This window comes from Nanorana parkeri, unplaced genomic scaffold, assembly GCF_000935625.1.
Source record: "Nanorana parkeri isolate BGI_ZX_2015 unplaced genomic scaffold, ASM93562v1 scaffold774, whole genome shotgun sequence".
NCBI classification, from domain to species: Eukaryota; Metazoa; Chordata; class Amphibia; order Anura; family Dicroglossidae; genus Nanorana; species Nanorana parkeri.
In genome coordinates, this window is record NW_017307042.1 from 188,290 (window position 1) to 210,129 (window position 21,840).

At 41.1% G+C, this 21,840-nt stretch overlaps 1 protein-coding gene across 1 annotated transcript; it reads left to right on the plus strand.

The window, feature by feature from the left end:
* Nucleotides 1–4,031: 4,031 nt before the first annotated feature.
* On the plus strand, nucleotides 4,032–20,828 carry FOXRED2 (FAD dependent oxidoreductase domain containing 2). Its single transcript, XM_018564707.1, has 8 exons — nucleotides 4,032–4,526; nucleotides 5,188–5,439; nucleotides 5,608–5,889; nucleotides 8,460–8,626; nucleotides 10,934–11,099; nucleotides 14,615–14,859; nucleotides 16,535–16,705; nucleotides 20,589–20,828. Exons 1-8 carry the CDS (start codon nucleotides 4,033–4,035, stop codon nucleotides 20,771–20,773), a joined length of 1,962 nt encoding a protein of 653 aa, XP_018420209.1. The 5' UTR covers nucleotide 4,032; the 3' UTR covers nucleotides 20,774–20,828.
* Nucleotides 20,829–21,840: the final 1,012 nt, after the last annotated feature.

The window sequence follows — 21,840 nt, forward strand, 5'->3', positions numbered from 1 at the left end:
CTTGTAAACAGCAGATTAGGGATTCCTGCTGCAGGAAATCACCAGTTACTGATGCAGGAATCCCTAAACTCAGCTAAATCATAGGTGTGAATGAGGGCTAAGGCCTTGTTCACACCAAATGCAGAGCAGATCCGGTCAGGTTTCTGCACACGCACGCTAGTCTTTTAGACGCTTTTTTGCCACGTTTTTGACGCATTTTCTATGCGTTCCGGGCTCTTTTTGGTAAAAAAAAATGTTCTTTTATTTTAAAGTTTAAAATGGGCTTTCAGTGTGTACCAGGCATTTGCATGCATTTTTGATGTGTTCCAGAGCATGTAACATAGGGCCTGCTGTAGTTTTTTCACCTGCTCTGGATCTGCTCTGCAACTGCACGCTGCGATGTGAACTGGAGCAAAAAATACCATTGGAATACATTGGACGCAGTTTTGATCCGGTCTGCAACTGATCTGCTCTGCACCTGCTCCGCGCTTGGTGTGAACAAGGCCTAGGGGGGAGTGCAAGTACTCGCCCAAATACTCGGTATTGGCACTGATACAGATACTAGTATTGGTATCAGTGCTTCCCTAGTGTTGTCACACCAGCAGCATTTGAATGTAGTGTCCTTTTGTCTAGACAATATACTAACTGTCAGGTAACTCCCACCAGATCTATTTATAAGAATACCAAAGCAACTTGCAGAGAAGAATGGTCAGCTGGTTTTCTTTTGTCTTGTAGCAAAATCTCACATACTTTTATAAGATCTGGAGGGTGGCACACAAGTGGAATTATCCACTTCAGTGCATTGCTTAGGTGCCTTGGAATTGAGATTTACCTGCTGGGATTCCCAGATTTACATCTCACCATAGCCAAAGAATCTTGGTTTCCAAATTTGCTTTATCTTTGGTTATACTTTTTGTCTCATCAGACTTATTCAGAGTTATTTCCTATCACCGTGAACCAACTGGCAATTCCCTAACATGTATGGATGGCAAGCTTCTATCGTAGTGATGTGTATTGAGTTATATCATATTGGTTAATTTCCACGTGTCTTTCTTTGCAGGTGAGTACATTTATGGAATATGCACATAGCTTTAGATAGCGCGCACACACACACTATATTACCAACAGTATTGGGGACACCCCCTCCAAATCATTGGATTCAGGTGTTCCATGAAATGCCGTGCTACTAAATATTCCACGGTCACCTGTTAGTGATATACCGTATATACTCGAGTATAAGCCGAGTTTTTCAGACCACTAGGAAGAAGCAATATACAATAAATAAACCAGAGAGTAAGACATCAAAATATCCACAATACAGGATCCCTATAGCAGGGAAAACTGGTAGACCTCTGGTACCTTGGGTTTTTATAGCAATTTGCCAGTCCATATTACAGCAGTCCCACGGACTCCCGTGTACTCTTTGCTTTATAGGGTATAACAGCAAATAACCACACATTTTTCCTAACCATGCCAAACTGCCAAAAGTGTTTAAAGTTGGTTTAAGCACATCAGCACTGGACTGTTGACAAGTGGAAACATTTTATCTGGTTCAGGTACAATGGCATTACCACATTTGCAGTGCCATGCCTCTAGCTTAGAACTTCATCAAGTTTATTGATGTTCCTATTGTTTTTGCTTTGAGCTGCACCCAGTGGCCAAGCAACGGTGCTTCATATTCTTTAACAGCCTTAGCAGTGTTTTTGGCTCACTAAGGCTTCCATCCTTCCATCATCCCTTATCATAAGAATTAGAATACAGGTGCATCCTGGGAAGCCAAGCTCCATTTTGAGGACTCTGAGGAAGGAGAAGCACCTGAAAGAAGCCAGTCACCATATTTCGTTCATGTTAGTGGAGGACAACCTATGTTCTTCTCAGGCAGCATTGCTGGGGAGCTTGGACTTCCAACCATCAGGAAATGAGTTTGCTTTATTATATGCATTCTGATTGTATGATTTTATGCCTTGCTTCCCAGTCTGTTTTATTAATAAAACTTCAAGATTTTTTTCCATATAGTCTGGCTTATAGAACGCTAGGAGAGTTTAACTGCATGTCGAGTTTCACACAGGTAACAAGCATCCGAGACAGAACAGGCAGACTTGGGGTAACTTGAAAACACATTTTTAACTGTGTTTGTGTTAGATGCTGATATCTGTGTCTTCAGTAACACTACAGAAGCCTTGTGGAATTGGTGATATGAAGTTTTCCAATTGTTATCAGGGACAAAGTTGGTTCAATGCAGAAGTGAACAGTGGCTTCTGTTTTCTGGCCACTGGGGGTGTATTCCAGTGAAAATAATGCATATCACTTGCATGGCAGCATTTTCGACACATTGGACACACTACTGAACAATCACAGACATCCCAACCTGCAAAACCTTATTTCAGGGAGGTGCCCTTCTCATTTCAGGGAGGTACGTTCTCATTTCAGGGAGGTACCTTCTGTTTTTTTTTATTTTGACAGCGGCCGTCGGCCACCTTCACAATAAAACAAACCAACTAACTAGCAGGGGAATGAATAGCTAGGCTGCTATTGGTAATTTCAAATTGCAATAACCAATAGCAGGCTTGCTCTTGTACCCACCCACTGCTGCTGTCAATCAGCAGAGGAGCACCTCAGGTCCACCTCTGCTGATTGACAGCAGCAGCATATAATATTAATAATCACAAATAAAATACAAATATTACAAATATTATTTAATTAATAATAACATAAAAAATAATATAATAATTATAATAGTATATATGTGTGAGTTTGTGTATGTATGTGTATGTATGTATATATATATATATATACACACAAACATAGTAGATATTATACCATTTTATTATTATTAATTATATTATTTAATGTTATTATTAATTACATTATGTTTTTATTTTATTTGTGATTATTAACACAGTATATGGCAAGACTAGGAAGTGTGCCACTCACCCTCCACAGGCGTCTTCTATCGGCTCCCCCTCGGCACTCATCACAAGGTGTCTGCAGAGCTAGCTCAGGGACTCTTGTCTCCAGTCAATCACAGGCCGCCCTGCCGTGCCTAAACCCCTCCCACTGACCAGCCAGCGGCACAAACTTTTTTTTCCCCTTACAGCTGAAAACTTTATTGATACTCAGCAGAGCTAGTGAGAGCATCAGACCCGGAAAGGTTCCAATCCTTTCCGGGATAAAATGTCTCTCTTGCGGGCGTCCGGGAGCCGTTATCTAGTAGCGGGAGACTCCCGGACCATCCGGGAGACTTGGGATGTCTGCAATCAGCTGTTTTAAACTGACACTAAACTCAAGAGTTAAATCTTAAAAATGCATTCATGTACCTTAACTATGATAAAAAATGTAGATTATTTGTATATCACTCAGCTATAGATCCTCAATTCATCTCTGAATTTGAGCTGACTTCTATAGTGTCCTTTTGGTTGAGATCTAGTGTTTCATAGATAATACAGTGCTGACACGGTGCTACTTTTGTTCCCCGTGGTCCCTGTGTGTGTTGTAAAGTAGTCACCGCTCCAAGCTCACTCCTATGATGGACCACAATCTCATGTTAAGTTTACTAATTTGTATTGAGATTGTAGTCTATCACAAGAGTGAGCTTGGAGCGGTGGCTACTTTACAACACACCAACAGGGACCATAGGGAACAAAAGTAGCCACCCTCCAGAAGGAAGGACAGTGTCGGCATGAATTCAGAGATGATTTGAGGAACTACAGCCAAGTGATACACAAATAAGATACAGTTTTATTAATGGGGTACTTGAATGCATGATTTAACTCCTGAGTGTAGTGTTACATTAATTATAAAATAAAATATAACTGTCTGTTTTAACTGTTGAATTACAAAAAAAACAAATTTGAAAGCCTCGTTATTTTCTATGAAGGCTGGGTGCACACCTGCATGCTTTTGAGAGTGTATTAATGCATGGAAAGTGCATGACCTAAGAGATATTATGGTTCATATCAACTTTCTGTTGTCTTATTGTACATAACATTAATGTTTAAAGATCTTTCCAACTATTATTTGAATGTTGTAACTTTACATCTTTTGTTGTGCAGAATGCAGGCCGTGCAGATCATTTTTCTTTTAAGCCTTCCATCTGTGTTCACAAAGCCATACTCCTATGATTACTGTGTTCTTGGAGCTGGCCCTGGAGGGCTTCAGATTGCAAAGTTTCTTGAAGATTCTGGAAGGGATTATGTAGTCTTTGAAAGAGAACAAAGACCTGGTAGCTTCTTTATTAACCTGCCACGGCACCGTAAATTAATCAGCATAAACAAACAATTTACTGGTCGGAAAAACAAAGAATTTAACCTTCGTCATGACTGGAATTCTCTGCTGAGCAAAGATGAACAGTTGCTTTTTGGGCATTACTCACATGATTTCTTTCCACATGCGGATGATATGGTGAGATATTTACAAAATTTCAGTATGGGTATCAATGTGCATTATGGAACAGATGTCAAAAACGTCAGGATAAAAACCAACCCAGATGCATGGAATGGACTTCAATTTCTACTTCTGGATCAAACAGGACAAGAACATGAGTGCAAGTAAGCTAAAACAAATAAAGCCTAGAACGTCAAATGTTTGAGATGATTTTTTATAATTGGTACTCTGCTATATCACTTAGTTTAACTGATAATAGATTTAAAAAATAGGTATGTAATTCTTGATCAGTGTGTCATTAATGTTCCATTATCTTTTTTAGTGTCATTAATATGAGTTAAGCTGGCCATACACCTTACAACCATCTCAAGATTTTTGTCTTGCGATGGTTGTAAGGTAATTAAAAAAACATACGATCTGCCCATCTCGAAGGTTCTATTATATAACATTGGGTACTGACTTCAGCCACTTGATTTTATGCTTAAAAGCCCCAAAATTAGCAGCACTCTTCGATATTAAGAGCATTTCTACTTATAGCTGACAGCACTATGAGAATATGCAATGTGAGTCTTCAGATACACACATAGCATGGGAGAGAAGGCTAAATCTGGTTGGCCAGTTCCTGATGAAATGGCTGACATTTGCACCCTGAGTGGCCTTGTCACCACCCTTCTGTCTGGCATCCTTCGATCAGAAGTTTGAAGAAGCTGGATGGAAAAAATTTTAATGAATAGTAATGGCATCCAGTCAGCTTGTATTTAATGTATTTGAGGATCATTTACTTTTTTGTTGGCGTAACTCTTGGTTTCTTACTGCCTCTTTCAGTGTTTTGTTGGTGGCCAGTGGCTTATCTTTGCCTAATGTGGTAAACTTTCCTGGTGCAGAATACACTGAGGGTTATGAGGCTGTGTCTGTAGACCCTCACAATTTTACAGGGCAGAGTATTCTTATTCTGGGACGCGGGAACTCTGCGTTTGAAACAGCTGACAACATCCTGGGCTATACCAATTTTATACATATGCTTGGTCGCTCAAGAGTTCGTCTCTCTTGGTCTACACACTATGTGGGAGATTTAAGGTGAGTGAAATAATTATGTCATTAAGTAAAGGAATGAGTGCTTTTACTAGTTTCAGTATGATAATGTACAGAAATGACTTGACATTTTTTTCTGGTGCAGTCATGGATAAATGAATCTTTCAAAAAGACTTGATGCATTCCTTTCCTCGTTGTTGTTTTTTTTTGCAGGGCCATCAACAATGGACTTTTAGACACGTACCAGCTAAAGTCCTTGGATGGGCTTTTAGAAGGTGATATATCTGACCTGGCATTAGTCCGCGATGGTTCTGGAAAACTCTATGTTACCCACAAGCATTATCTAAAAAAGGATTATAACTTTACAAATAATGACACAATTAATCCTTCTACCGTTCTTCCAAAGGATAATTTAGATAACTTTGCAGCTCGAGAGCCATATGATCGGGTCATTCGTTGCTTGGGTTGGAAATTTGATTTCTCAGTTTTTGATAAGTAATAATCATTTTTTTTTTCTTCTTTTTATTCATGCAGAGCAGGATATGATACAAAAATCATTGTGTGTGTATATATTATATAAATATCATACATATGTTCTTAACTGGTTAGAAAGTACAAGCATTCCCATCTATGTGTTCAATAAGTAAACAAAGACCACAAATTTGCGGTGATGAGGTACGAGTAAATGAAAATTAAATTAAGGACCTATTCCCAGCTTGCATTTTTCTTTTAGTGCAGTGCCTTTGTCATTTTATTTTCCCTGCAGTGCCATTAATCTCTATAGAAGATGCATTTCCTGGAAACTGCACCAAAAATGCAACACATAGATAAGAACTGTACCTTACTGGCACATAGAAGTTATATAGTATGTGATTTATTTGAATGTATTTAATGTATTTTTATAAATTGTAAGGTAAACAATATTTTTTTGCTATTGTTTAATGTAGATTGACAATGGTAAACATTCATAGACAACCTATTTGCATATTTGTGGTGCAATAATTTGTTGTCTTTAAAGCCAAATTGAACCCTTGTTAATTATTACTTTAGTGCAGCAGTCCGCTGCAATAAATACGGGGCTTGTTTGTTTATTTTTCTTCACTATTAAGTACTACAGCAAGGGTTAAATACCCTGTCAAACACTGTTCCAAATAATAGTGCTGCTCAAGAAATGTGAGTGCTAGTGATCAGAGCAAGGTTCATGAGTGTGTCAGATCGCTGGAGAGGCAGACCACTGCTTTGTGTGAGTGAGCCATGGTCTGACTCTTCTATGTGCTGGCAGCATAGGGTATTTTAACCCTAGTTGCAGCACTTAGGAACTTAAAAAAAAAGTAAAAAGGAGACCCATATTTCTTAAAACAGAGGGTTTCATTGGGCTCTAAAAATGTAGCATGGTCTGAGCCGCAAAGTAGGTATGATGTAGCTTTCCAACAGGCTAAACACCATTTAATATACCATGTGCTTTGGATGAGGATTACGTGCAGTGAGCTATTTCTACCTATGCTGGATTCTTGCTTTCTCAGTAAATATTTCCATAGGGCGGCGGACTTATGTGGATACTATAAAACTATTACTAGTTAGAAATATATTTCAAAGTTTGAAGCCTTTCTCAGAGGAACCCTTGAAATGATTTTTAGCAGGACTCCCCAAGACCTGAAAAATATTATATCTACAAGTCATTTGTTTCATATGTCTCAAGTCATATGTTTCTAGGTATTTAATCTAAACTGACACGTTTTTGGCTGTCGGAGATCAAATATTTATCTTAACATTCTAGAGACCCTGTCTGAATTTAGTAAATTATGCTGACTTTCCGAGATTTTCATATATCACTACAGTCTCTCAAATGTACAGAGAGTGGTATGAAAAATAATATATTTTAGAGGCTGTTTACCATGATGATACATTTGTAGACTTCCTTGAAATCTTGTTTACTGCTATTTTTTGACTTTCCCATTTCCACAATATATAAACTTTTGCCTAACTGCAGAGTGTTGTATGATTAATAGACTAACCTGGAGGTAATTTTTAGATTCAAAACAGTACCCCTCATACCATTGATTACACTAACCGGTTAGATAAATTAGAAAAGTCCTTTATTTGAATAACTCCAGGTTAGAAGAACAAATAGTGGCAGTAGTTAATAAGTCTGGTATTATTGGCAGAGGAAGGATGTAACCATATGGCAATGTTTTCCAGACCTTTCATATAGTCCCGCCAACAGGTATGCTTTGCTGATGAAGTTAGTGGCATTAGTATTAGCAAAGGTTTAGGAGAGGTCCCCTCCCCCCACACACACACACACTTTGCAGACTTAAGGTGCCCATACACCTTACAATAATCGTACGATGCGATCGTACGACAATCGTAATGCGTGAATAGAGTGCCCAACCGATAGTACTGTACAATCGTACGACTTTTGACGGTCAAGCATGTTTGAAAACTTTGGTCGATCGTACGATGTTCGCATGTTTTGTGGCGTTTCCGTCCGTCAAAAGTCGTACGATTAACAGTGCGCATGCGCAAACGAAAATAATTGCGGTCAATTACCGCAAGTCGTCCAGGTGTTTTTTTGTAACTACCGCTGATTGAACCTTTCGATAATCGGGGCAGATAATCGTAAGGTGTATGGGCACCTTTTAGATTGCAGTTGGATTGTGCCTGCACATCTCAATGTCCTCTAAGGTGTATTGGCAGACTTAGTCAACCTTCAAGGCTTTGTAGTGCATTTCATTACAGTTAGGTATTACAGGTAGATTTTGCTTACAATAAAGGATTTATAAAAAGCTTACTTAGATAATGATTTATATTTCATCAGATTTTATTTATGCTATTCATTTATATAATGGAAACACATTTTGTAGCACTTTACAAACCATAAAAACATGTTTACAGTCTGCCATTACATGAGGGAAAACATATTGGCTCCATGATGTTAATTAAAACCAGAAACCCATTCACAGCATGATTTATTGCTCCCAGTTATTAGTATGTCTGTTTTATACTTTACAAATCATTTTTGTCAGCTTATGTTTAAATTCTAGAATGTTGTATCTTATTTTCAGGTGTATTAGACTAAAGTCAGGTGTTAGCCTAAAGAAAAAATATCCCTTGTTGAATGCGAACTATGAAGCTAAACATACTCCAGGTTTGTTTGTGGTGGGTGCTGCCAGCCATGGCATTGACTTCCGCAAATCTGCTGGTGGATTCATCCATGGTTTTCGTTATACTGGTGAGTAAATCAGCTTTGTTGTTGTTTTTTTTTTGTTTTTTTTTTACAGCTTTCTTCAATCAAAACATATAAAGGTATATTTATAAAGCAGTGAATGTGACATTCAACAGACATTCACTGCAGGTGTAACTTCTTGGAACATGTGTTTTCAAATGACAATGGGGGGAATTTAGGAATGTGTTTGCGACAAAATTTGTAGGCGCAAAGATCGAAATGTCATGCTAACTAACCACAGAGTTGTTGTATCTATGTTAGGGCGTCTTCTTTTTAAATGTTCATGTGACATATTAATGTTTGCGACTCACTGCACATGGTTTGTGACATTTCGCAGGCCTTAAAAAGAGGCAGGCCTTAGGGCCTGTTCACATGAGTCTCAGGTCCGGATCAGCAGACGAGGTGCTATGTGTTTTGCCGCGTTTTTGATGCTTTCAGTATGTTAGCTGCAGCGCAGTGCGTTTTTGATGCGTTTTGCGTTTCCGGACCGTTTCCTGACTGTACAAAATGTGACATGCAGTATTTTTCTGTCGTAACCTGAACGAACTGCGCACGTGAGAACTGTAGCCCATAAAACAGATAGGGATACATTGGGATGCATTCTTAGTGCAGGAGCGTACGGATCAGGTCAGCACAGAAAACGGACGTTGTGTGAACAGGCCCTTAAAGGGCAACTTCACTTTTAGTAAACATGTTTGTTAATAAACCCTACACCCACCCCCGGCTTGCAGCCTGCCGTATAACATGCTTGTCTTCTTCCCCATTCCAGCGATCTTCACTATGTGGCACTGCTCAGAACCACACCGCTTTTATTCTGAAATTGTGCATGTGAGCTCCCTTTCTTAGTGTCGTGGGCTGGTTCATTCCTATAGGTGATCCATATTCTGAAGGTCAGCTAACTACAGCTCACCCATAGGTAGGAAGGCAAGTAACACAGCAGGCTACAATCAGGGGGTGGAGGATTTCTTAAAAGACAAATTCACTAAAAGTTCACGCACAATTGATTTAAAATTTCCTTTATTTTTTTTTTAAAGGCAGAAATATGTGTGTGTCTATATATATATATATATAATGACACACACATACTGCATAAACATATATATACTTTTTTTTATAAGGGTCAATCTGCTGAAAACTAATATTGTTATAAATGCTGGAGAGTTAATCCAACTGATCATTTATATCTCTCGAGGGACTGTATTGTGCCAGGTTCTGCACATTTCCTGTGGCCAATTTGAGGGGTTTCCACTTTCCTGCTTCATTTTTTTTTTTTTTTTATATGATGGAGAATGCAACAAAAGGTTCTGGAGCATGCAGAGGTGGGTAGGACAGGTGGGAGACACAAACAAAGTCTGAATATCATGACAAGAAGATCTTACTGTTGACATATACACAACATTTAAGAAGCCATGAGCTGACAGTCCATCAGGCTATACCTATACAGGTGAAACTCGAATAATTAGAATATCGTGCAAAAGTAATTGCAGTAAGTGCTGCAAAAGGGGCCCAAACCAAGTACTGAGTACATATGCATGCTTGTACTTTTCAGAGGTCCGATATTGTTCTATGTACAATCCTTGTTTTATTGATTGCATGTAATAATCTACTTTTTTGAGGTTGTGGATTTGGGGTTCTTGGGGTTTTCATGAGCTGTAAGCCATAATCATCACAATTATGACAAATCACGGCTTGAATTATCTTGCTTTGCATGTAATGAGTCTATCTCATATATTAGTTTCACCTATTAAGTTGCATTAGTGAAATAAATGAACTTTGCACGATATTCTAATTATTCGAGTTTCACCTGTATAACCAAAATATACCTTTTAACATGTTGCACACCCTTTTGTAAAATCAGAAGCATTCACAGAAAGGTCAAATAATTATCGAGATAAATGTGATACTGTTTTTGAAAAGAGGTTATTATGTCCTGCACCTGTTGTCACCCAGCCTACATATCAAAATGTTTTTTCAGACATCATTGCATTACATTTACTGGTTGGTAAAAGTCTGCTCATTCAAATAGAGTTTACTGCATCAATTCACCATTCATGAATAACAAAAGCAATCAACATAAGTATACTATTTAGTGTTGAATCAGTTTTTATTAGTATTTTTAACAGGTTCCATAACATTCAGTATCAAAACACAAGAAGGGTACAAAAAGTACAAACAAGGCATCAGGCTACATGAGTATGGGCATTGAGCATTGGCGTTTTGGCATGGTCACTTAAGTGTCGGTGACGTAGGCAACTAAGTATACTATTTAAAAGCATAGTAACAATATAAAATGAAAACGTGTTCTTTTTCTAGCTCGATCTGTCCATCGGTTGACTGAAAATCGTTACCATAATATCCCATGGCCAGCAACTTGTTATCCCATCTCCCAGCTCCTGAATTTACTGGCCAAACGAATGAATGAAGGATCGGGTATTTACCAGATGTTTGAAATCTTAGCTGATTTCATTCTTATTGGAGAGTAAGACATTTTTTTCAATGAATATATGATTGAAGATGACTGCAGGTTGCAATGTTTATAGTAATGGTCACAATATAAATCTGGTTGAGAACTTGGGGATTCAGACCAGGAAGTACCATTGTTGAGAATACTGAAAGCACCGTAGCACCAAATATTTAAAGAAAAGTTTTTTATTAGGTTTTTTTTTACTCAAATGAGGATTATCTTAAAAGAGCATACATCTCCTGCCATTATATCTTTATGTCCACCCATAATACTGCAGATATTAAACTAAAGGGTCTTTTATTATGTAAAAATACACTATTGCTTAACCTCTTGCCGTCCGCCCCTAGTAAAAAAACGGACGGACGGCACTGCTACATCTGCGGGTTGCCGTCTCCAGACGGCAATTTTCTTCTGCTCGCGCGCGCCCCCTTGCGGGCACGCACGGGCAGAAAAGACCCGACGATTAAACACACCCGTTACCGGGTGTTTCACATATAGGCGATCAGCGGGTCCATAGCCAACCGCAGCGCTGAATACTGAAAAATGGCCTGGATGGGAAGGGGGTTTAACACCGCGGATGTCAACTGGTTAAGTGAAACCAATCAGAATTCATTGTGATAAAGTCATACCAGTACATGATGGAATTTGATTGGTTGGTAAAAGTTAATGATCTCTAACACTGAGCTATCACTCTCACAATGTCTCACAAAACATCTGCTGATCCTAATGCTTTTTATTGCACGTGGAGCCCTTGTGAAACACCATGGGTTATACTGCTGCCTAAGGACGGTAGGCACAAAAACTAAAGGCCAGCCCCTAGGGGTTATAACACCTACCATACCAAAGCATGCCTCAGTTTGCTGGCAGATACAGGCTGAATATCAATCCTGGAAGTCTCTTCAGCCACCAAGTGCAGGTTTTCCCAATTCATTAGGTATATTGGTGTTCTCTCTATGACAGCCCTGCAGTGGCAGATCTGGATGTGTCCTACACAGTGCTCTGCTGTATGTGTCAAGTCAGTAATTTTCTCACTATGGGTTCCCCCGAAGGGTTCTCTCCAAATCCAGACCTGTGGCGGTTGCTTTGCCTAACTGTCTTTTAAGACTTAATAGGTGTGTATGCTGTGCAGAAAGAACTTTATAGTTAAGGGATCCCCTCCTCTCTATGTGTGTCTGGGACTGAGTGGATGTCTGGACTCCCTGGAGTTCCAGTGACCATTTTATTGGAGACTTTTTACAGAAAGGGATCATTTGGAACGGATAGAGTTGCTTCTGACTTTGCAAAAAGCCCTCAGCGGGCCTTGTGCATAAATACCCTGCCGTATTCCCAGGGCGACTCTCAGTCCCTAACATAGCAAAGTGCTTGGTCTTGTAAGAGCCAGGGCCAGACACTTTCCTAAGTGTGGGAGCAGGTTTTAAAACTGCAATTATAATGGTCGCAGACTGCCTGATTGAGGAGAAACAACCTTTTTGCTTAGAATTTAGTGTTAGCGACTGAACATGTTTCTCAGCAAGTGAAGGAAGAAACTCAGATTCCGATATTAAAGGAGAACTATGGGGTTAAGTCTTTTCCCCATAGTTCTCCTTAGGGTAACGGGAGGACACAAACTAGCGTCCTCCCGACACCCTAGGCTCAGTATACCGCGAGCTGTAGCTCGCGGTATACTGAGACGCCGCAGTATACCGCGAGCAGCTGCTCGCGGTATACTGAGACGCTGAAGCGGATCCCGACAACTGTGCCGGGATCCGCCCAGCTGCGTGACTGACAGCTGGCTCTGCCTATCTAAAGGCAGAGCCAGCTGTACCCTCCACCGTCCGTTCCGCCAGTCAGCGCTGGCGGATCGGAGCGGGGGGAATCCAGCCCCTCCCCTGTCACGGCAGAGAGCCGTGACAGGATCGAGAGGTGAGCGAACGCCGGTATGTGTTTGCTCACCTCCCCGATCTACTGAGCCGACCTGTTTACGGTCTCATTATCACAGGTCGGCTAGAACTATGAGGTGAGTGAAAAGCACTCACCTCATAGTTCTCCTTTAACTCCAAAGGGGGCCCCATTTTCAGGCTCAATAATAACCAGCATGTCCAGATCCGATTCTAAAGGACAGGGGGGCATTTATGCTGCTATCGCCAGGCTGAGAGACCAGCAGGGAAAGGGCTCTAAGTCTGCAGACAAGCCTTCCTCTGCGTGTTTATCCCCACTTGTAACCTAAAGTGTGGAGGGAAGCTTATCAGCCTTTGCAAACATCTGGTTGTTTAATGAATGGAGGTGGAGGAAGGAGGTGCTTAGGTGTCCCCCGAGCATTTGCAGGGCCTCTATGTAGCCCATTTAGGGGCTGTTCTCAAAGGGCGTTATTGTGCCAGGCAATCCTGTGGAAAGGCTCAGTGGTTTTTGTAAGGATTTTTTACAGTTCCAAAACTGAAAGCCCTATTCTGGACTTAAAAGCATTCAAAGCCTTTGTGCGTCTCCAGACGTTCAGGATGAAGTCTGCCCAGTCAAATACCAAGAAGACTTCTTGGAATCCATAGATATTCAAAATGCATATCTTCACGTCCCCATTTTTCCCCCGCTCATCAGAAGTTCCTTTAAATCATGGGAGATCATTATGACTTTGTGGCTCTTGACTTTGGCCTCTTTTTGGCACAGATAGATTTTATCAGGGTGCTGGCTCCAGTCTTAACCCTTGCATTGCAAGCATTGGTTAAGTGGCGGACTTGCTTCCGCAAGAGCAGTCGACACTAGAACTGGCATCTAATGTGAGCATCACTCTTCAGGCTTTGGAGATATTCGGTTGGATTTTGATCCCTTTGGAATATTGGATGTTGTCCTGGACACCTCTCATGCCAGTATTTTCTTGCCCGGGAAGAAGTTGGACAAACCTCTCTCAGGTGCACCAGCAATCTGCAGAGTTGCATGAAAGTTCTGGGTTTGATGGTGTTCTCTTGTCCTCTTGATGTTGTCATTTGCCCAGCCTAATATTCTCTTGCCATGGGACAAATCACCCCCGTCTCTGAAGAGGGAGTTTCAGCTGGGCCTAATGCTCTTTTCTTGGCGACTCTGGTGTTGATGCAAGGTCTTGCAGGTAGCTCTGTGAGTTGTTTTTGGGCTTTGGTTCGCATATTAATTTTGTTGTGGTTTTGCCCACTTTTGGATGTCCCATGGTTCATGGTTCATAGAATCCCTCAATGAGTGATAGAGAAATGCAATGAGAAGTCCCTTTTGCAGAGCCCATTGAGAAACATAGGTCCCTCTCCTTTAGTTGTTTTGGTGTTAGGATACTGCTTGTTACAACATAGGCATGCATGTTATTGGAGAGGTTATAGCCCTTAGGGGTTGTCTCCATTTTATTGTGCCTAGTGTATGATCCTCCTGTAGACAGCACTATAACCCATGGTTCTTGAATAGAATGTGCAATGCCCCCGTCAATGGGCTCTAAGAAAGGAAATGAACTGTTATTACAAAACTACTTTTTTTCTGTGTCATTTTATATAGTAACTGCATGCAAACAATCATAATTTATTTCTTTTGATTTCCAGGGATGCCAGCACATTTGAATATTTAGAGGAAGTGCCAGTAGGCATTCTTCCTTTGTTAGAGAAAAGCACTGGCAGGAAAGTATACAGCACAGGATTTTTTGTCCTTATAATGGAATATGGAAAGAATTTTTCAGGAGCAGACAAGGATGTATTTTATTATAATCGCGCTATTGGAGATGCAAAAGCAGCATGGCGTTCCAACTTTCTTCATCCTGTGATTTATTATTACAAACAACTGCCAACAGGTAATGAGAGCTTTTTTTGTGATTTGTAAATTTTATTTAGTTTCTGTTAACTTAAAACCTGAGGACATGGAATGCAATTTTTGTAAGTATGTGTGCACTTTTCATGTTCTTTTTCACACAGGGGTCCAAAATACAGTAAATTCACAGTTATGCAGCACCCACTCTGATTGCTTAAGAGTTAATAGTAACTCTCAAGCAACCATCCCCGCAGCGCCCCGCTTCCCCCCGCAGCCCCATTCACCTGCCGGCTAGCTTCCACAGCCGACAGGTGAATGGAAGTAGCCGGGAGCAATAGCCAGCAGGCTGGCTATTGAAGCCCTGCCCACTGAGCTGAAGAGCAGCCCTCAGAGAAAATGTTCTCTCTCAGGTTCGCTCCTCTGCTCAATGGGTGGAAACAATAGCCAGCCTGCTATTGCAATTTGATATGGCCAATAGTAGGCTGGCTATTAAAACCCTGCCCACCAAGCAGAACAGCGGCCGGGGAGAGAAAGTTCTCTCTCTGGTCCGATCCTCTGCTTGGTGGGTGGGGTTTCAATAGCCAGCCTGCTATTGACTATTTAAAATTATTATATTGTAACCCCACCTACTGAGCAGAGGAGCGGACCTGAGAGAAAGTTATTTCTCAGGTCCACTCCTCTGCTCAGTGGGCGGGCACAATAGCCAGCCTGCTACTGCAATTTGAAACAGCCAATAGCAGGCTGGCTATTTCTCCACATTATTTACATTCTGCTGCTGACCGCGCAATCTAGCCGCCGGCTGGCAGCAAAATTTAAACAAATAAATTTTTAGTGTGCACCAACCAACCGACAGCTTTTTAATGCACATCATGCCATAGGCAAAAAAAAAAATTCTTCTTTTCTTTTTTTTTTTTGCTGGTTAAAAACCCGTCTCCTGCGGTTGCAGTTTCCGTAATAAGGGTGTGCCCAGGCACACCCTGTGCGCACTCCTATCTTGTGAACATTTATATATAGCCTAGTGACTTGGGGATGCATCTATGGAGACGAGGCATAGCTCTTTGTTAGATATTTGAAGTGTACTGTATTAATCAAGTATTCATTACCTGAGGGAGTATTGAGCTTCATATATGGTGACACGCTGGAGCAACAACACTAAGATCATCTGTGTTCTGAGTGGCTGACGTATGAGATAAGGGATTCACCTGAGATTTATTCATTTGGGCGATGTATATGTTAACCTATCGGTACATTCTTATGAATGATCCCAACTTACTACCATTTGCATATCAGTTGGATTACCTTCTGTCCATTGACTTTTGATAATTGATAATTTTGTAGCAAGTGGAACATCAATGGTTGATGCAATTTATTTATACTTGCTGGGATTTTTGTAACCTTTTTGTATACATGGTATTGAAGGTTTATAACAATGTGGCTCTTCCAAATTTACAGCTGGATATTAATCTGTATAGAAATAAATATATATTTGCTATAGAACGGGGCCTGCTATAAATGTTAAACATACAGTATGTAGGGTTCATTATGTGTTTATAAATGTATCATTTTTTGTACACAACATAAAAAATGCTAATAGTTTATTAAGTGTGTTATAATATTTATGGCATTCTCCAAAAGGTTTCGTTTTAGTTTATGTTGATAAAGCTAAATATGTATTTTATTGGTTTGTGACATGTTCCTACATATCTTTTACACTACAGAGGAGCAAATGGAGGCACGTCCAGAAAAGTGGTCTTTACCACGCCCTGAAAAGATTCACCATGTGGTTGAGGATTTTCTTACAGACTGGACTGCACCTAATGCTCATGTGTTACCACTTCGGCGTTTTCTTGAAAACTGTCTACAAACAGACCTGAGAGCTTTCTTTGCAGGTCTGTATAAGGAATGTATGGGAAGCTGTAAGTGTGCAGCAGTAAAAATGTTTCCAAACTCTAAAAATATTCTGGATTCCTATTTAGTAAAGGCTTTTTTCCTCCTTTAGTAGGAGGGTAATTAATTGTCTTCACTACAGATTTAAAAAAAAACAAGAGGCTTGTTTCTCATTATGGCTCATTCACACAGACGGCAAGGGGGTGTTAAAACCGCTAAAAAAAAAAACATTTACACACTGAACCGGGTGTGTAAATTATCACTAAAAAGTTGTATGTTATGTGTGCATGGCTGCTACAAAGCATAAAGATCTTACCTTGCAGCACACATCTCCTACACATAACGCTGAGCTTCTGGGCACTGCGGGGAGTGAGGGATGCGCTCCAGTCACATCCCTGCCCCTCCTCACTACTTGCCCAATCACAAAATGCCTTTTATTTTGCTCAAAGAATACAAGGCGTTCTGTGTTTTGTAGGAGGGGAGATGATGTTACATTGTTAAAACAGCAAAAAGTTTTCCTGGCACACTCACAAGCTAGCATGTAAAAAAACTTGTCTCACACTAAGGTTAAAAACAGAGGTTTGGATACACGTCTTCTGCAGAAAATGTGAAAGCCGCACTATAAGAGGTGAAAGGCACCTCTTATAGTGCGGTCCTAACTCTAAACTATCAGAGTCTCCATCTTGGAGCACATGGGGCAGAAGATAAAATTGGGTGCAGGTTTGTCAGGAGGAAGCCCAACCCCCCTTAAAGGCACAGAGACGCACAAGGGATCCCGCAAATCCCAATGGCAGCTGAGACCCCCCATGCATCACTGCACCAAATCAGTCAAGCAAAACAGATGGCAAACACACTCATCAATTCGTTACCAGCTTTACAGCAAGGTGCACACGGAATGGTCGGGATCCCTTATCTTCTGCCCCATGTGGTCCAAGATGGAGACTCTGATCGTTTAGAGTTAGGACAGCACTATAAGAGGTGCCTTGGCGGCTTTCACATTTTCTGCAGAAGACGTGTATCCAAACCTCTGTTTTTAACCTTAGTGTGAGACAAGTTTTTTTACATGCTAGCTTGTGAGTGTGCCAGGAAAACCTTTTGCTGTTTTACTGTTTAAAACCCATTCCGTGTGCACCTTGCTGTAAAGCTGGTGACGTATTGTTGAGTGCGTTTGTCTTCTGTTTTGCTTGATAGTACATTGTTGCCCCCTCCTCTCGTCCTCCAGTCACAGAATGTCACATATTGTGAATGGACAAGTAGTGAGGAGGGGCGGGGATATGACTGGAGCACTCCACTGCTTAAAGGAGAACTATGAGGTGAGTGATTTTCACTCATCCTCATAGTTCTAGCCGACCTGTGACAATAAAACTGTCACAGGTCGGCTCAGTAGATCGGGAAGTGAGCGAACACATACCGGCGTTCGCTCACTTCTTGATCCTGTCACGGCTCTCTGCCGTGACAGGGGAGGGACTGGATTCCCCCCGCCCCTGCCCGATCCTCCAGTGCTGACTGGTGGAATGGACGGGGGAGGGGGCGGGTACAGCTGGCTCTGCCTCTAGATAGGCAGAGCCAGCTGTCACGCAGCTGGGTGGATCCAGACAGAATTGTCGGGATCCGTTTCAGCTGCAGCATCTCTGTATACCGTGAGCTGTAGCTCGCGGTATACTGAGCTTTGGGTGACGGGAGGACTCTAGCCTGTGTCCTACCATTACCCTTAGCAGAACTATGGGGGAAAGCCCTAACCCCATAGTTCTCCTTAAGTCACTAACGTTACTCCCTGCAGCGTCCAGCGTTATGTGTAGGAGCATTCATGCTGCAAGGTAAGATTTTTATACTTTGCAGCAGCTCTCCATACATAACAGCTTTTTAGTGATAATTTACATACCCAATATGGTGTGTAAATTAGAACTTATTTTACCAGAGTTATTTATTTATGGCACAGGTATAAAACAGACGTGCAAGGATTATGGCCAAAAGGACTAAAACAGCTGCATGCAAAATGAAATAAATGCCTCTAAAATGTAGGCTTCTGCCTAAAGGAAATATTAGCATGGATCTGCTGGTTGTCTTTACAGAAAAAAGAAACCCTTCATTGTGTGGATTTTGGAAAGTGATGACATAAATTCTTTCTGTTTTGAAGGCAATCCTTAACAAAAACTCACAGTACTAGAATGTTGTAATCATTTAACTTTTTACTCTACTCTAATTACTTGTTGGCTCTAACACACACGCCATTTTCCATTGTCATATATCTCACAAATTTGAAATTGATAGGCAAGGCAAAAGGATTTTTTTTTTCATTTCTAGTAGGGATGCACCGTTTTTCGGCACCGATACCGAATACCAATACTGGCATCCCAGGGTACCATTGGCCCAGCTTATCCCGCCACCTGCCTTCCCAATTGCCTGGGAAGCCAGTGTTCTATCGAGAGAACACCGGCTTCACGTACCGAGGCAGCCTGGTTTCCTGACCAATCAGGAAGCCGGGTGGCACATCATGAACCACCTCCCGGGTTCCTGATTGGTCAAGAAACCAGGCTGCCTAGCAACAAGTGAAGCCAGCTACCTAGCCAATCAGGAAGCGGGGAGGCGGGTCATGACGTGTGACCTGGCTTCCTGATTGAGCAGGAAGTCAGCTGCTAGCAACAAGTGAAGGAAGCCAGGAGGTGGGTCAGGAGGCGGGCCATGATTGAGTGCCGAGCTTCCTGATTGGCCCGGGAAGCCGGCTCCATGCTCCCTCGCGGCACTGGAAGTTCCAGCATCGGAGCATTTGGGCTAGTATTGGTGTCGGTGCATTCCTGATTTTTAGCATTACGTACCCTTAATTGTTGTGCTGTACCACACTACCATTGTGTGTGGGTAGAACCCTACAGTGACACCAGTGTCTCAATCCTCTCACCCACAGAGGCTGAGAAACAGTATAGTATCTCCCTGTGTCACATCCATTGAGTGCTTTGCAGAACAAGTCATGTGTTACCATCTTGAAGAGCAGAGCACCTCCTCAATGTTGCATGGATGTGGACTCTTCAGAGTTTTACCCAGGGTGTCACATGATGCATCACGTGACTGCATCCCCTATTTAAGGTCGAACAAAAGCCAAAACCTTCTTCATTTTGGAGAGAGTAAGGTAGGGTTGTAACTCCTATTTATTTTTTTCCATCTGTGTCCGATTATGAAGATTTCACTTCCTGTCTCATAGCCACAACAGCAGTAAAAACCTGACGGGTTGTAACCCCTCTCTAAACTGGCCCATGGCCAAATTGAATTCTCTCCCTACCATGATTAATTTTAATGAGATTGCACACTTCAGCATATAATGTCCAGTTAAAATGTTGTTTAATCGCACAGTAATGCACACCATTATGCTGTGCCAAAAATCACTCAACTAAAATATATATTGTGATGCAATGGCTGGCAGGTTTGTAGACAATGTATATGTATCCATTACGTTTCTAACAAGAAATGGTGAGGTGCTTCATGGTTTGTCTCTGATCTGCAGGAAACAAAGTCATTTTTATATTTGACTGATGCTCTTTTGCTGTCTCTGCTGTAAGAAAAACCTGTGGCTGGATGAAAAGGCTGACTGCCTGACAAAATGCTAAAAAAGAACAAAAGCTGCCTGTTTGTTGTGGGGAACCCATTACGGGTTGCTCTGTTAGTCAGGAATGGACTTAAGTTTAGTTAATGGCTCGGATGAACAGATTAGGGCTGCAACAACTAATCGACATAATCGACATAATCGATTATAAATGTTAGGAGGTTAGGCTTTCTGTTAGAGATTTCTAAATCCTGTGAATGCCTGGTCTTACTGTGTTGGACTTTTTGTTGTAGAAGAAGTTCTATCAGGTGTATCCATAGTTTTGACTTAACTTTCTTTTTCATTTGTAGATTCATGCTTTGCTAATTCTTTCTTGCATGGGAAAACCCCTGCCTTCTGCCAGCTGGGTTATCTACAGAACCAAGGACTTATGAGAAAAGAGCTACAAAGACAAAAATCCAATAGGACCTACACAATAAGAACGGACTTCACAGCTGAGATGCCAAATGCAATGCAACAAAAGGATGAACTCTGACATTTCCAAAACTTGGAATTTGGATTATTGAACCTTTTGAAGCGTGCAGTACTATAAATGATAACTTACTGAACTCGGGGAATCCATCAAGGTTTCCATCTTTGAGTGAATCAGTAAGGCAGCAGAAAGAACAATGAGGTTGCACAAATAACAGTGAATTATAGAAATCTTATATAAAGACTGCGCACAAGTAACTATCCATGCAACTAAAGGAGGCCAGTCACTTTCAGGAGTCTTCATACAGCCTCCTAAATGCATTACCTCTCTTGCGTAGACCAAAATAAGGAAATCTGGCAGGCAGAAATAAAGAATGATACATGGGAAAAAGAGGCAACAAATAACAGTATTTATTTTTCTGAACTGAACTTTTTGATGCAAATATTATCATGAGATAAAATAACAAAAGAATATGAAGTAAATCAGATGACTTTTCTAATTGACATCTTATATATACCTCAAAACACAATATTCAATTTTGTGTATACAGTATATGTTGTGTAATGTATAAAAAAGATTATACTTCTGATTTAGTGCAATAAATAAAAATGTTCCCTCTTATAAAGGGAACCTGGGAGGAGAGCTGGAGTGAGATAGCTATGTTTTGCACAGGGCCACATTAAAACACTGCCACAGTTTATCAATGAGCAGGGCAAGGAAGTATTATCTGGGGAGAGATACACTTTTGCAATGTTTTCTGTTGCACACACAGATTTTACAATGTGCTGGAGTACCTCTGCACACCTGATCACGTTCATTTTATAGAAAAAAGTGAATAGTATAGTCGCTGCTTTTAGCTGTTTGCCGAATTGCAAAGGTTACAGATGGGCCTCAGTGTTCTGAGGGCAGGCTGATGTCCATGACATCACCACCAGAACTATGTAGCTGTCGAGCCGATCACTCTGCCAGCAGAGATCTCTCCACCATGGATCTGGGATGTGTCCCATAGACAAGCACTCTGGCACACATCCCAGATCCACAGGACACTGATATTTGTTTTAAATCCCAGGAGAGTCCCACAGGATCCAAGATGGTTGGGCAAAATGATTGTGAGGCTAACACAGGAAACA